Source organism: Grampus griseus (assembly GCF_964374135.1).
Source record: "Grampus griseus genome assembly, chromosome: 5".
NCBI lineage: Eukaryota > Metazoa > Chordata > Mammalia > Artiodactyla > Delphinidae > Grampus > Grampus griseus.
Window position 1 is genome coordinate 84,323,657 of NC_138998.1, and position 12,103 is coordinate 84,335,759.

Here is a 12,103-nt window from a genome sequence, read left to right on the forward strand (position 1 = left end):
TCATCTTTGTACTTCCAGTGCCTCTAGGGTTACTGGTACATTTAGACACTTAGTAAATGTTTGCATAAACATTCAGTTGGAATTGAATGGAATATAGTTTTCTTATTCCCAAGGTTTTCATAATTGCCTGGCTTCAGGGATGATCAATCTGCTCTAAAGAATACCAAGGCTCTTGCCCTTCTCCTGAATGCCTTCTGAGATAGCAGATGTGGTACATTAAGACATTGCTAGATTTATATCTCTGGCCCAGACTTCTCCTCTAAGCTGCAGACTAGGTCAGCTTTCTTTGCTGTGTGCTCTCAGAATGTTTATTTCCTTTTACTTATTTCAGTTCATAATTCCATATTCATTTGTGCGGTTGATTAATGTCTGTCCTCCCGCTCGACCATACATTTGTGAAAACAGGGGTTGAGACTGTTTATGCTCACACTTGGGTTGCTGGTGATGGGTGCCTGGCACATAGTAGACAGACGCTCCACCAACTTTTGCTCATTGAATGCTTGGATTGTCATTGTTTACCTGTCTCATGGTCTGCAGTGATAAGGAACTGTCATAGAAGAGATGGAGGTTACCAGAAAGTAGTATAAGGAATTATTGATTAGCATTTATTTTAGTTAATTATTTAGTTAAATAATTTAAGTCTAAATAAAATACAGAAATCTGTTATGTAGTACAGCTTTCTTAATCAACTAATTTCAGAAACCTTGCATTTCTTTTTTGTCCAAGGTAAGCAACAGTGGAGCACAGATTATTGCAGGATTTGAAGATGGCGTTGTTCGAATTCTTGAACTTTATGATCCAGAAGGGCTCACAAGTTTTGTGGGACGGAAGAGAGTTTCAGATGCAGATATTTGTTTGAAACAGGTTTTCAAACCTCATACTTCTCCTGTCACTGCTTTAGCTTATGATCGTGATGGAGAAGTTCTAGCCACAGGGGTAAGTAGTAGATTTCCTTGTGTTTCCTATTGAATTTTCCTGGTTAACCCTGCCTTGTTAGTCTTCCTACTTAATGATGCCTTATTTGCTTACATTCCTTTCTGAGAATATATCCCTATTTTGTTTTCTTTGTATTCAGATTCTTTCAGTATAGTCTGTGCATGACATTTAAAAATATTCTTACAAATTGAGTTGTAATGCTTATTTTAAATGAACAGAAATGTTCAACTGGGAATCATGCAACATGTTTTATGTATAATGAACGTTTTATAACCTAGGTATGTTCTTATGTGGAATTGGCCTAAATGAAGAGAATAAACATGTAAATGCTTTATGCATAAATAGGTGAGCGTATGCATTGTGGAATTTTTTGTGAATCTTATATACAGGTATGGTGAGCATCTTTTCAGAAACACATACAAGAAAACATGGTTTGTCAAGTGTTCTCATGGGGAAAATGAAGCAAATATTTGAAACAAGAATGTTCCCAGAATAACCTGGGGAAATATGATCATTGTAGGTATACGTATACAGTGGGTGTAATATAGCTGTTAAATGCTTCTTTGTACTGTATGCAATATGTTTCATAATAATATATATTTCGGTATCTCTCTTTTTCTTAGAGTAAAGATCAAACTGTCTTCTTCTTTGAAGTGGAAAGGGGTTATAAGCCAATCGGTTATATTACTACTCCTGGACCTGTTTGCCAGTTAACCTGGTCTACAGCCTCTCATGTAAGTAGTTATTTGTCTTCGTGTTTAAGTCTCAGTTACTACGTAGTGAAGTGATCTGGTAGATAGAGAATAGTGGGTGGAATTATTAGCTCCACTCCTGGGTCCCGCTGTGAGGGGCCAGGGAAGCTGCTCAGCTTTACTAGTGGAGCATTACTCAGGAGCTTCAAGCCCTTCCCATTACCTCCTCCTTCTTCCATAATCTAATTATTGTATCAGACTTTGCTTCAACAATGGAGACTTCAGCCCAAAACACAACATGTCAGAATGTGTTGGGTGTACTTGTCCTCATGTTTAATCTCTTTACTTCCCTTCTGCTCCCATTCCAGCTCCATTTTCTCTTCTAATCTTCCGTTGCCTCTTTTCTAATAACAATTGGGGATTCAGTATTGATTACTAATCTTATTTAATGCCCCTAATTTCCCTAATTTTGAGCATAGGATAATTCAGTCACCTGAATATTGATTGAATGTCTAAACCAGGTACTTGTACTAGGGTTCCAGCATAATAATAATGCTGATGAACTGTGTAGAGGTACTGTCAGGATTTTGGAGGTGGGGGGTAACATCTGTAATCTATTTTAAGCTCTTCTAAAGAAAATGGCTATAAAAATATAGTAGTACCTAGAAAAAATATTTTTTTAATTAACAAATACTCATTGTTTTCATCTTTGCTAGGCCCTGGCAATGGATTCAATAAGCAGTATATAACAGTATCTTCTGAAGGAGAAAAAAAAATACACATGTTTAAGAAGTTATATTGATCTGTGATAGAATTATTTAAGATTTCACAAGGGAATGGGTGACTAAATTATCAGTGATATCAGTGGTATAGACAATACGTGCTGTGAATATAGAGCATGTATATCAAGAAAGGGAATATCAAGAAAGGGAGAAGTTAACACATGATGTGAGTTAGTTGAGAGGAGGAGAGTGCAAGTTGTGTAGGCGAAGGAAAGAGAGCTGCAAAGGATGCTCTGTGTTAAAGCATGAGCTATTGTATCACAACATATAATATTTTGTGCATCCTTCAATCATTTCCCTATATAACAAAGTTTTAAAAAACCCAGCATTTTTCAGGGGTTGGAAACGATGGGTGGGAAGGGGGTGAGTGTGACTATAAGGGGCAGCTTGAGGGAGATCTTTGTAGTGGTGGGATAGTTTATGTTTTGATTGTGGATGGTTGCATGAATCTGCACATGTGATAAAATGACACAGGACTATACACGCATTCTATATTAATGTTGATTTCCTAGTTTTGATATTGTTGCAGAAGAAGTAACCAGTGGGAGAAACTGGGCAAAAGGTATAAACCTCTTTGTACTATCTTTGCAGCTTCCTATGTATTAATAGTTACTTCAAAATAAGAAACTAAAACGAAAATTAAGGCAGAAAAGACACACACCCCCAAAAAAACAATTCAAAAGTCATTTCAGGCAGTGGTGCCAATTAGCAATTATATATCTAGTATTATTTGGGAATTACTAATGTAAGTTACTCTCATCTCACAATATATACATGCACCAAATCATCACGTTACGCACCTTAAACTTACACAATGTTATGTCAGTTATATTACAATGAAGCTGAGGGAAAAAAGTAAATTAACATGTGTAACTGATACTGCACACTTCAGTTGTCCAAATAGCAATAGCTGTTAGCCCCTACCAGCTCACTGGTCAGACCTCCTACCTTTCTGAATGCATTAAGCTTCTGCTTTTTGGTTTATTTTGGTTTCCAATAAAGCTGCATCACACACAGAACCATTCCATCTGCAGTGGTCACTACCATGATCACTTAGGCAGCAGTGTGGAGAAGTTACAAGGGAGCCAAATGAGAGGCAGGTAGATCTATTGGACAGCTGTGTTCCAGAGAAGATGTGACCAAAGTGTGAAAGACCGTGTGGATAAGAGATAGGTAGAATTGACTGAACTTGGTGATCTTCCGAATTTCTGGGGGTGATTTTGATGTGTCTAAATGAAATTCATTAGAGTTTTTCTAAGACATGTTTTTTTTCCTCCTGCATTTTTCTGAGAACACCATTCTCCCTGTTACCTAAACCAGAAAATCTTTAGAGCCATCTCTTCCCTACCTCTAACCACCCTGCTTTGGTGGTTCACCAAGCCCCCCCATTGGTTATGCACCCTAAACATCTGTTAAATCTGTCTCTTCCTCTATGTTGTCTTGTTCCTCTTTGTTTCATGCATTAAGCTTTGAACTTGATCTTCTCTGCCTAAAATGACCTCCTTCTTGTCATCCTAGCACACATCAACTCACTATATTTTAACACACACACAGTTTACTAATATTTTATTAAGGATTTTTGCATCTACATTCATAACAGAGTGATAATTTCCCCCTTTTGTAATGTCCTTGCCAGGTTTGGAATCAAGGTATTTCTGTCCTCTTTTTTTTTTTTTTTTTTTTTTAAAAAATAGTCTTTTCTATTCTCTGGACCTGATTTGTTGTTTGTAGGAGGATTTTTAATAATGGATAGAATTTCTTCAGTAGATGTCTTCTTTTAGCAGTTTATAGTTCTATAACTTCCAACCCACAATTTTATACCCAGTGGTGGTATCTTTCAAAAATGAAAGTAAGTAAACAATAATGTGACTTTTTGGATGAAATGAGCAACTCCTGTTCTCATGCAGCTTAGGGTTGTGCAAATGTTTTAAAGGCAAAGGCCCAGCAGAATGTCAGGCTCCCTTTTCTGCATTTCCCTTTTCTCTGGTATCATGTGCCATCAGGTCCTAACTTTCTTGTCACTTTGAACTTCAGCTTGTGTCTATTCATCTCTGAGAGAATGCCTAAAACTTTAGAACACTGCATTCTGTTTGGCTTCTAGGTCCCATGCAGTAAGTTGACCAATGCCCTTAGGAGAAAGAAGTGCAGAGAATGCCCAGCTCACCTCACCTAGCTTCCCTTCTCCTGCTATCTTGGCTCTTAGAGCTGTGGCTGTACTGGTTTCTCTGTGTTGTCTTGAACTAGCCAGTTTAGCAAAGTTTTCATGTGTCATTGAATTCAGTTTGCTAACATTAGTATTTTTCATCTATGTTTATAAAAAAGATTTGGATAATATTTTCTGTCTTCATAGTTCATCATCAAGTTTGTTATTAAGGTTTTTTTCACCTCCTAAGATGAGTTGTAAACTATTCTCTCTCTCTATTCTCTTGAAGAATTTGTAATATATTAGAATTTTGAGTTTTTGGCAGACTTGGTAGTAGAGCCATCAGAGCATAGGGGTTTTTTTTTTGAGGTGCTTTAAAAAAATTAATTCAATGCCTTTAATGATTATAATTCTTCTTTTTAAATTTTAAAGTATAATTGACATAAATAAGTCTCAGATATGCGACATGATTTGATAATTGTATACATTGAGAACTGATCACCACAGTAAGTCTAGTTAACATCTATTACTATACATGAGAACTTTTGAGATCTACTCTGAGCAACATTCAAATATGCAGTACAGTATTATTAACTATAGTCATCATGCTGTACATTACATTCCCATGACTTATTTTATCACTGGAAATTTGTACATTTTGAACCCCTCCATTTTATCATTACCCAACCCCTGCCTCTGGCAACCACCAGTCTGTTTACTGTGCCTAATGTTTTTTTCTTTTTTAAAGATTCCACATACAATTGATATCATGCAATATTTGTCTTTCTTTTCCTGACTTATTTCACTTAGCATAATGTCCTCAAGGTCCATCCATATTGTTGCAAATGATAAGATTTCATTCTTTTTTATGGCTGAATAATATTCCATTGTGTACATATAATCACAATGGAATATTTTCTTTATCCATTCACCCTTCAATGGACACATAGTTTCCATATCTTGGCTATTGTAAAGAATATTGTGATAAACTTGAGGGTGCATGTATCTTTTCCAGTTAATGTTTTCATCTCAGATAAATACCCTGAAGTGGGATTGCTGGATCATGTGGTAGTTCTATTTTTAAGTTTTTGAAGAATCTCCACAATGTTTTCCATAGTGGCTGTACTGATTTATGTTCTCACCAACAGTGCACAAGGGTTCCCTTTTCTCTACATCTTAGCCAACATTTCTTGTCTTTTTGATAATAGCTATTCTAACAGGTGTGAGGTGATATCTCATTGTGGTTTTGATTTGCAGTTCCCTGATGATTAGTGATGTTGAGCATATCTTCAGGTACTTGTTGTCTGTCTCTATGTCTTCTTTGGAAAAATGTCTGTTCAGATCTTCTGCCCCCTTTATAATTGGATTCTTTGTGCTTTTTTTTGCTAATGAGTTGTATGAGTTCTTTATGTATTTTGGATATTAATCCCTATTCAGATAGATTATTTGCAAATATTTTTGCTTATTCATAAGGTTGCCTTTCATTTTGTTGAGTTCTTTGCTGTGCAAAAGCTTTTTTAGTTTGGTGTAGTCTCACTTTGTTTTATTTTTGTTTTTGCTTTTGTTGCCTTTGCTTTTGGTGTCAGATCCAAAAACTCATCACAAAGACCAATGACAAGGTAAAGGAACTTACTGCCTATGTTTTCTGTAAGGAGTTTTATGGTTTCAGGTCTTACGTTCAAGTCTTTAATTTGTTTTGAGTTAATTTTTGTGCACGGTATAAGATAGTAGTCCAGTTTCATCCTTTTGCGTGTGGCTGTCCAGTTTAACCAGCACAATTTATTGAAGAGACTGTCTTAACCCCCTTGTGTAGTCTTGGCTCCTTTGTCATAAGTTAATTTACCATATATATGTGGATTTATTTTTGGGTTCTCTATTCTGTTCCATTGATCTCTATGACTGTTTTTATGCCAATACCATATTGTTTTAATTACTATAGCTTTGCAGTATAGTTTGAAATCAGGTAGTGTGATGCCTCCAGCTTTGACTTCTTTCTCAAGATTGTTTTGGCTATTCAGGGTCTCTTGTGGTTCCAATCAGATGTATTCTTCTTGATTTAATTTTGATAAGTACATTTTTCCCCCCTAGGGAACTTGTTTATTTCCTTTGAATTTTCAATTTTTTTGTCTGTAATTTTCATAATATTCTTAATGTCACAGGATCTGTAATGATGTTTCCTTTTCAGTTTTTTATACTGGTCATTTTTTTCCCTTCCTCTTGCTTAATCTTCCTAGATGTTTGTCAATTAGTGTTTTCAAGGAACTTTTCACTTTATTGATTTTATTTTGTTTTTTATTTTATTAAGTTATATTCTTTTATTACAATCCTACATTTACTGTCTTAAGGTTTATTTTCTTGTTTTCTAATTTCATGAAACGGATATTTATATTTTATTATTCTTCTTTATATGTATCTTTATGTGTACCTTATAAAACTATAGGCTTTAATGTATCCCACAAGTTTTGATAATGTAGTATTTTTATTATCATCCAGTTGAAAATATTTTCTCAGTTTCATTTTGATTTCCTTTACCTATGGACTATTAAAAAGTATTGATATTTTATTGTTTATTTATTTTTAATCTTTTTTTTTTTTTTTGGCTGTATTGGGTCTTCGTTGCTGTGCACAGGGTTTCTCTAGTTGCGGTGAGTGGGGGCTACTCTTTGTTGTGGTGCACAGGCTTCTCATTGCAGTGGCTTCTCTTGTTGTGGAGCATGGGCTCTAGGTACGCGGGCTCAGTAGTTGCAGCACATGGACCCTAGAGTTCATGGGTTTCAGTAGTTGTGGTGCATGGGCTTAGTACTTGCAGCATGTGGGCTGTAGGGTGCACAGGCTTTAGTAGTTGTGGCTCATGGGCTCTAGAGCACAGGCTCAGTAGTTGTGGCACACAGGCTTAGTTCTCTGCGACATGTGGGATCTTCCTGGACCAGGGATTGAACCTGTGTCCCCTACATTGGCAGGGAAATTCTTGACCACTGCACCACAGGGAAATCCTTTATTTTTATTATTTAATCTTTATTTTTATTGAAGTATAGTTGATTTACAATATTAGTTTCAGGTGTACAATATAGTGATTCAGTATTTTTATAGATTATACTCCACTTGAATTGATTATAAAATATTGGCTATATTCCCTATGCTGTACAATATATTCGTGTGGCTTGTTTATTTTATACATAGTAGTTTGTACCTCTTAATCCCCTACCTGTACCTTGTCCTCCATCTCCACTGGTAACCACTAGTTTGTTCTCTATATCTGTGAGTCTGTTTCTGTTTTGTTATATTCACTAGTTTGTTTCATTCACATATAAGTGATAACATACAGTATTTGTCTTTGTCTGACTTATTTCACTAAGCATGATACCGTTCAGGTCCATCCATGTTGTTGCAAATGCAAAATTTCATTGTTTTTTATGACTGGGTAACTACATCTTCTTTATCCATTCATTTGTTGATGAACAGTTAGATTGTTTCCATGTCTTAGCTGTTGTAAATAATGCTGCTATGAACATTGGGGTGCATGTATCTTTTCAAATGAGTGTTTTTGGGTTTTGTTTTGTTGGGGATATATACCCAGAAGTAGAATTGCCAGATCATATGGTAGTAATATTTTTAGCTTTTTTAGTAACCTTCATACAGTTTTTTTACAGTAGCTTCATCAATTTACATTCCCACTGACAGTGTACCAGGGTTCCCTTTTCTCCACATCCTCCCCAACACTTATTAATTATGGTCTTTGGGTTGATAGCCATTCTGGCAGTTGTGGGATGATATCTCATTGTGGGCTTTGATTTGCAATTCCCTGATGGTAGTGATGTTGAGCATGTTTTCATATGCCTGTTGACCATCTGTATGTCTTCTTTTAAAAAAAATGTCTATTCAGGTCTTCTGACCATTTTTAAAATTGTTTGGATATCAAGTTGTATGAGCTGTTTATATATTTTGGATATTAACCCCTTATGGGTCATGTCATTTGCCAATATTTTCTCTTGTTTAGTAGGTTGTCCTTTTGTCAGTGGTTTATTTTGCTGTGCAAAAGATTAAGTTTAATTAGGTCCCATTTGTTTATTTTTGCTTTTGTTTCCTTTGTTTTAGGGAACAGATCCAAAAAAATTTTGTATGGTTTTGGTCAAAGAGTGTTCTGCCTATGTGTTCTTCTAGGAGTGTAATGGTTTCTGGTCTTACATTTAGCTCTATAATCCGTTTTGTGTTTATTTTTTGTATATGGTGTGAGAAAATGTTCTAGTTTCATTCTCTAACATATAGCTGTCCAGTTTTCCCAGCATCATTTATTGAAGGGACTACTTTCCCTATTGTATATTCTTGCCTCTTGTTGTAGATTAATTTTGCCCATAAGTGTGTGGTTTATTTCTGGACTCTCTATTCTGTTCCATTGATCTATTTGTCTGTTTTTATGCCAGTACCGTACTGTTTTGATTACTGTAGCTTTGTAGTATAGTCTGAAATCATGGCATGTGATACCTCCAGCTTTGTTCTCTTTTTTCAAGATTGCTTTGGTTATTCAGTGTCTTTTATAGTTCCATATAAATTTTAGGGTTATTTGTTTTATTTCTGTGAAAAATGCCATCAGTATTTTAATGGGCATTGCATTAAATTTGTAGATTGCCTTAGGTAGTATGGTCATTTTAACAATATTCTTCCAATTCATGAACATGGGGTATTTTTCCATTTCTTTGTATCTTCAACTTCATCAATGTCTTATAGTTTTCAAAGTATAGATCTCCTACCTCCTTGGTTAAGTTTATTCCTAGGTATTTTATTCTTTTTCATGTGATTTTAAAAAGGACTGTTTTCTTACTTTTTCTTTTTGGTAGTTCATTATTAGTATATAGAAAAACAACAAATTTCTGTATATTAATCTTTTTTTGCCTTTTTTATTTCTGTTTATTGTAAAGTTTATTTATTTTTACAATTGCTTCAATTTCAACATTTGCAAGGACAACCACAGAAACAAACTTTTTATCAAATTTGTTGTCATATCCTAGTATATGCCTAAATTCTTAGAAAATGTCATTTTATATTTGCAAACATTCACTCCGCTTAAGCATACTTTGGGGTGATTGATATGTTCGTACATGTAAAATAGATTCTAGGTAATCAAGAACTAAAGCATCAGACGATCAGGAACAAAAGTTTGCAAATTAACCTTGAATAAGATGTTTATAAATGAATATTTTATCAGTCTGGCATTCTGCTATAACAGAATACCATATACTAGGTGCCTTAAACAACAAACATTTATTTCTCACTGTTCTGGAGGCTGGAAATCTGAGATCAGCCTCATGGTCAGCATGCTCAGATGCCAGCATAGTCAGATTCATAGTGAGGGCCTTCTACCTGCTTTCCAGATCACTGCCTTCTTGCTGATTCCTCACATGGAGAGAGAGCGAGCTCTGGTCTCTTCATCTTACAAAAGTACTAGCCCCATAATGGGGGCTCCACCCTAAGGACTTCATCTAAATCTAATTACCTCCCAAAGCCCCCACCCCCACATAGGGTTTCAACATATGGATTTTGGAGGAACCCAAATATTTAGTCCATAGTAAGTGGCAAGCAGTTATTCCCTAAAAATATTTGATTTCAGGAAGTGTATTTTACTGAAGATCATTTAGCATATGTTGTTAGTATCTAAAATATTTGGGATACATTATCTAACCTTTCAATATTAGCATCCAACTTGTATCATTTCTTGAATAAGACAAGGATAGACTGATTTTTTCAAGTTTTGAGAGAGATTAATGAATCAAAAAGAATGACAAGATTAATAGTTGCTATATTCTTAAAGTTATGAGAATTAAAATATTCAGTATTTTTCATCATGGGGAGAGTATGTTTACTAATTATCAAATTGGAAAATTGAAATGATACACTTCAGTTCATCCCCAAAATGCAATATTACTCAAGTGATAAAAGCTTAATAAATGTATTTTTGAGTGCAGTACTTGAAAATTTGAAAAAAATGCTCTCCACAATGAAGGGGCTTTGATTTAGCTAGTTCTTATTGGTAGTTTTTCCAATGTTAGTAACTTTGTCATATAGAGTAATTACAGAGTATAACCAGTGGGTGACTATTACATTAACTATGATTTGTCAACTGAATCTGTTAATTTAATAAGGAGTAAATGTCTAGGTCTTAACAATAACAGTGGAGTTCTTCGTAGTACTTCACAAATACCCAGCCAACCCTTGTCAATTAATTTGTTTAGTGGAATTTAGATGACCTTCATAAAATATCCTCTTGATTTATCTAGTCACGTTGTAAATAAAAAGATTAATCAAGGTGTAATACAAAAGAAAATGAGTTTCCTTTTATAGAATTTCACTTGATTAGAAAAAGAAATCTATAAAATGTGGTAGAGAAGTATTAAAGCTCCTTATTCCTATAGGGCATATATTCTGCTGCTTTGATTCATTTTGGGGATGAAGTCTATAAATAAATGTATATGTAAGAAAACCACAGCATTTTCTTTTTAGATGATTCTGAAGTTTTCTAGTTACCTAGCAAAAATGGCATGGCATGCATATATATGTATATATGCATATATGTGTATATACATAATATATATGTCATGTTTCTGTATACATATATGCATACTGTACATAAATATCAGTCTTCAAAATTTAAATAAATTTACTGGTTGTTGACATACAGCTTTTCATGAAGGAATTTTGTAAGACAGATTAAAGACAGGAAGAATAGAAACTGCAAAACAGTGCCTCTCTTACATCTTTCATCTCTAAAACATAAACTACATTCAGTCATCAAGGATACAGACCTTCATGAAGGATAGAGAAGTATAATGAAATTGAATTTTCAGGTATTTTAGAATTAACAATGTGATGAGAGTGACTTACTGTGATACACATGATGGATGAAAAATATCTGGTTGAGTTATTACAATTACAACGATGATTTTGTCATTTTATCACAAAAAATAACCCAACATCTTCCACTTGAATAAGATTACTTAAGAATGTGTGCATAGAACATACAATTGGGTAAGGGTCTGCATTAGCTCATGCAGTACTAGGTGGCTCAATTCAACCTTTTCATGAGGATAAATAAAAGGTTTGACAGAATAACCAAGGCATCTTATTGGTGGTGTGAGATGTAGCACAAACACTGGGAAAACTTCAAGTACCGAAAACTGATTCTGCTAAGAGGGCAGGTATATTCTGATCAAAAGGAAAAAAAGGAAAGAAAGAAAAAAAACAGAGCCTCAAAAATTGGCTATCTTTTTTTTTTTTTTTTTTTTTGCGGTACATGGGCCTCTCATTGTCGTAGCCTCTCCCGTTGCAGAGCACAGGCTCCGGGCGTGCAGGCTCAGCGGCTCCGCGGCATGTGGGACCCATGCGGACCGGGGCACGAACCCGTGTCCCCTGCATCGGCAGACAGACTCTCTCAACCACTGCACCACCAGGGAAGCCCAAAAATTGGCTATCTTTTTGATGTCCTCCTTAGTCTATGGAGCCTCATGTTCAAGATGAGGGCATAGCAAAGGAAGAAATTATGACAAACCTTCACTAAC

The 12,103-nt window shown here is 35.1% G+C and overlaps 1 protein-coding gene across 1 annotated transcript in view; it reads left to right on the top strand.

Moving 5' to 3' along the window:
• CFAP44 (cilia and flagella associated protein 44) overlaps nt 1–12,103 on the top strand; it is a gene marked incomplete at its 3' end in the record, with an annotated part of 129,482 nt that overhangs the window by 38,126 nt on the left and 79,253 nt on the right. The window contains exons 13-14 of the mRNA XM_082654830.1: nt 738–936; nt 1,560–1,670. Of these exons, the coding sequence (XP_082510956.1) occupies nt 738–936; nt 1,560–1,670 (310 nt within the window). The remainder of the gene's footprint in view (nt 1–737; nt 937–1,559; nt 1,671–12,103) is intronic.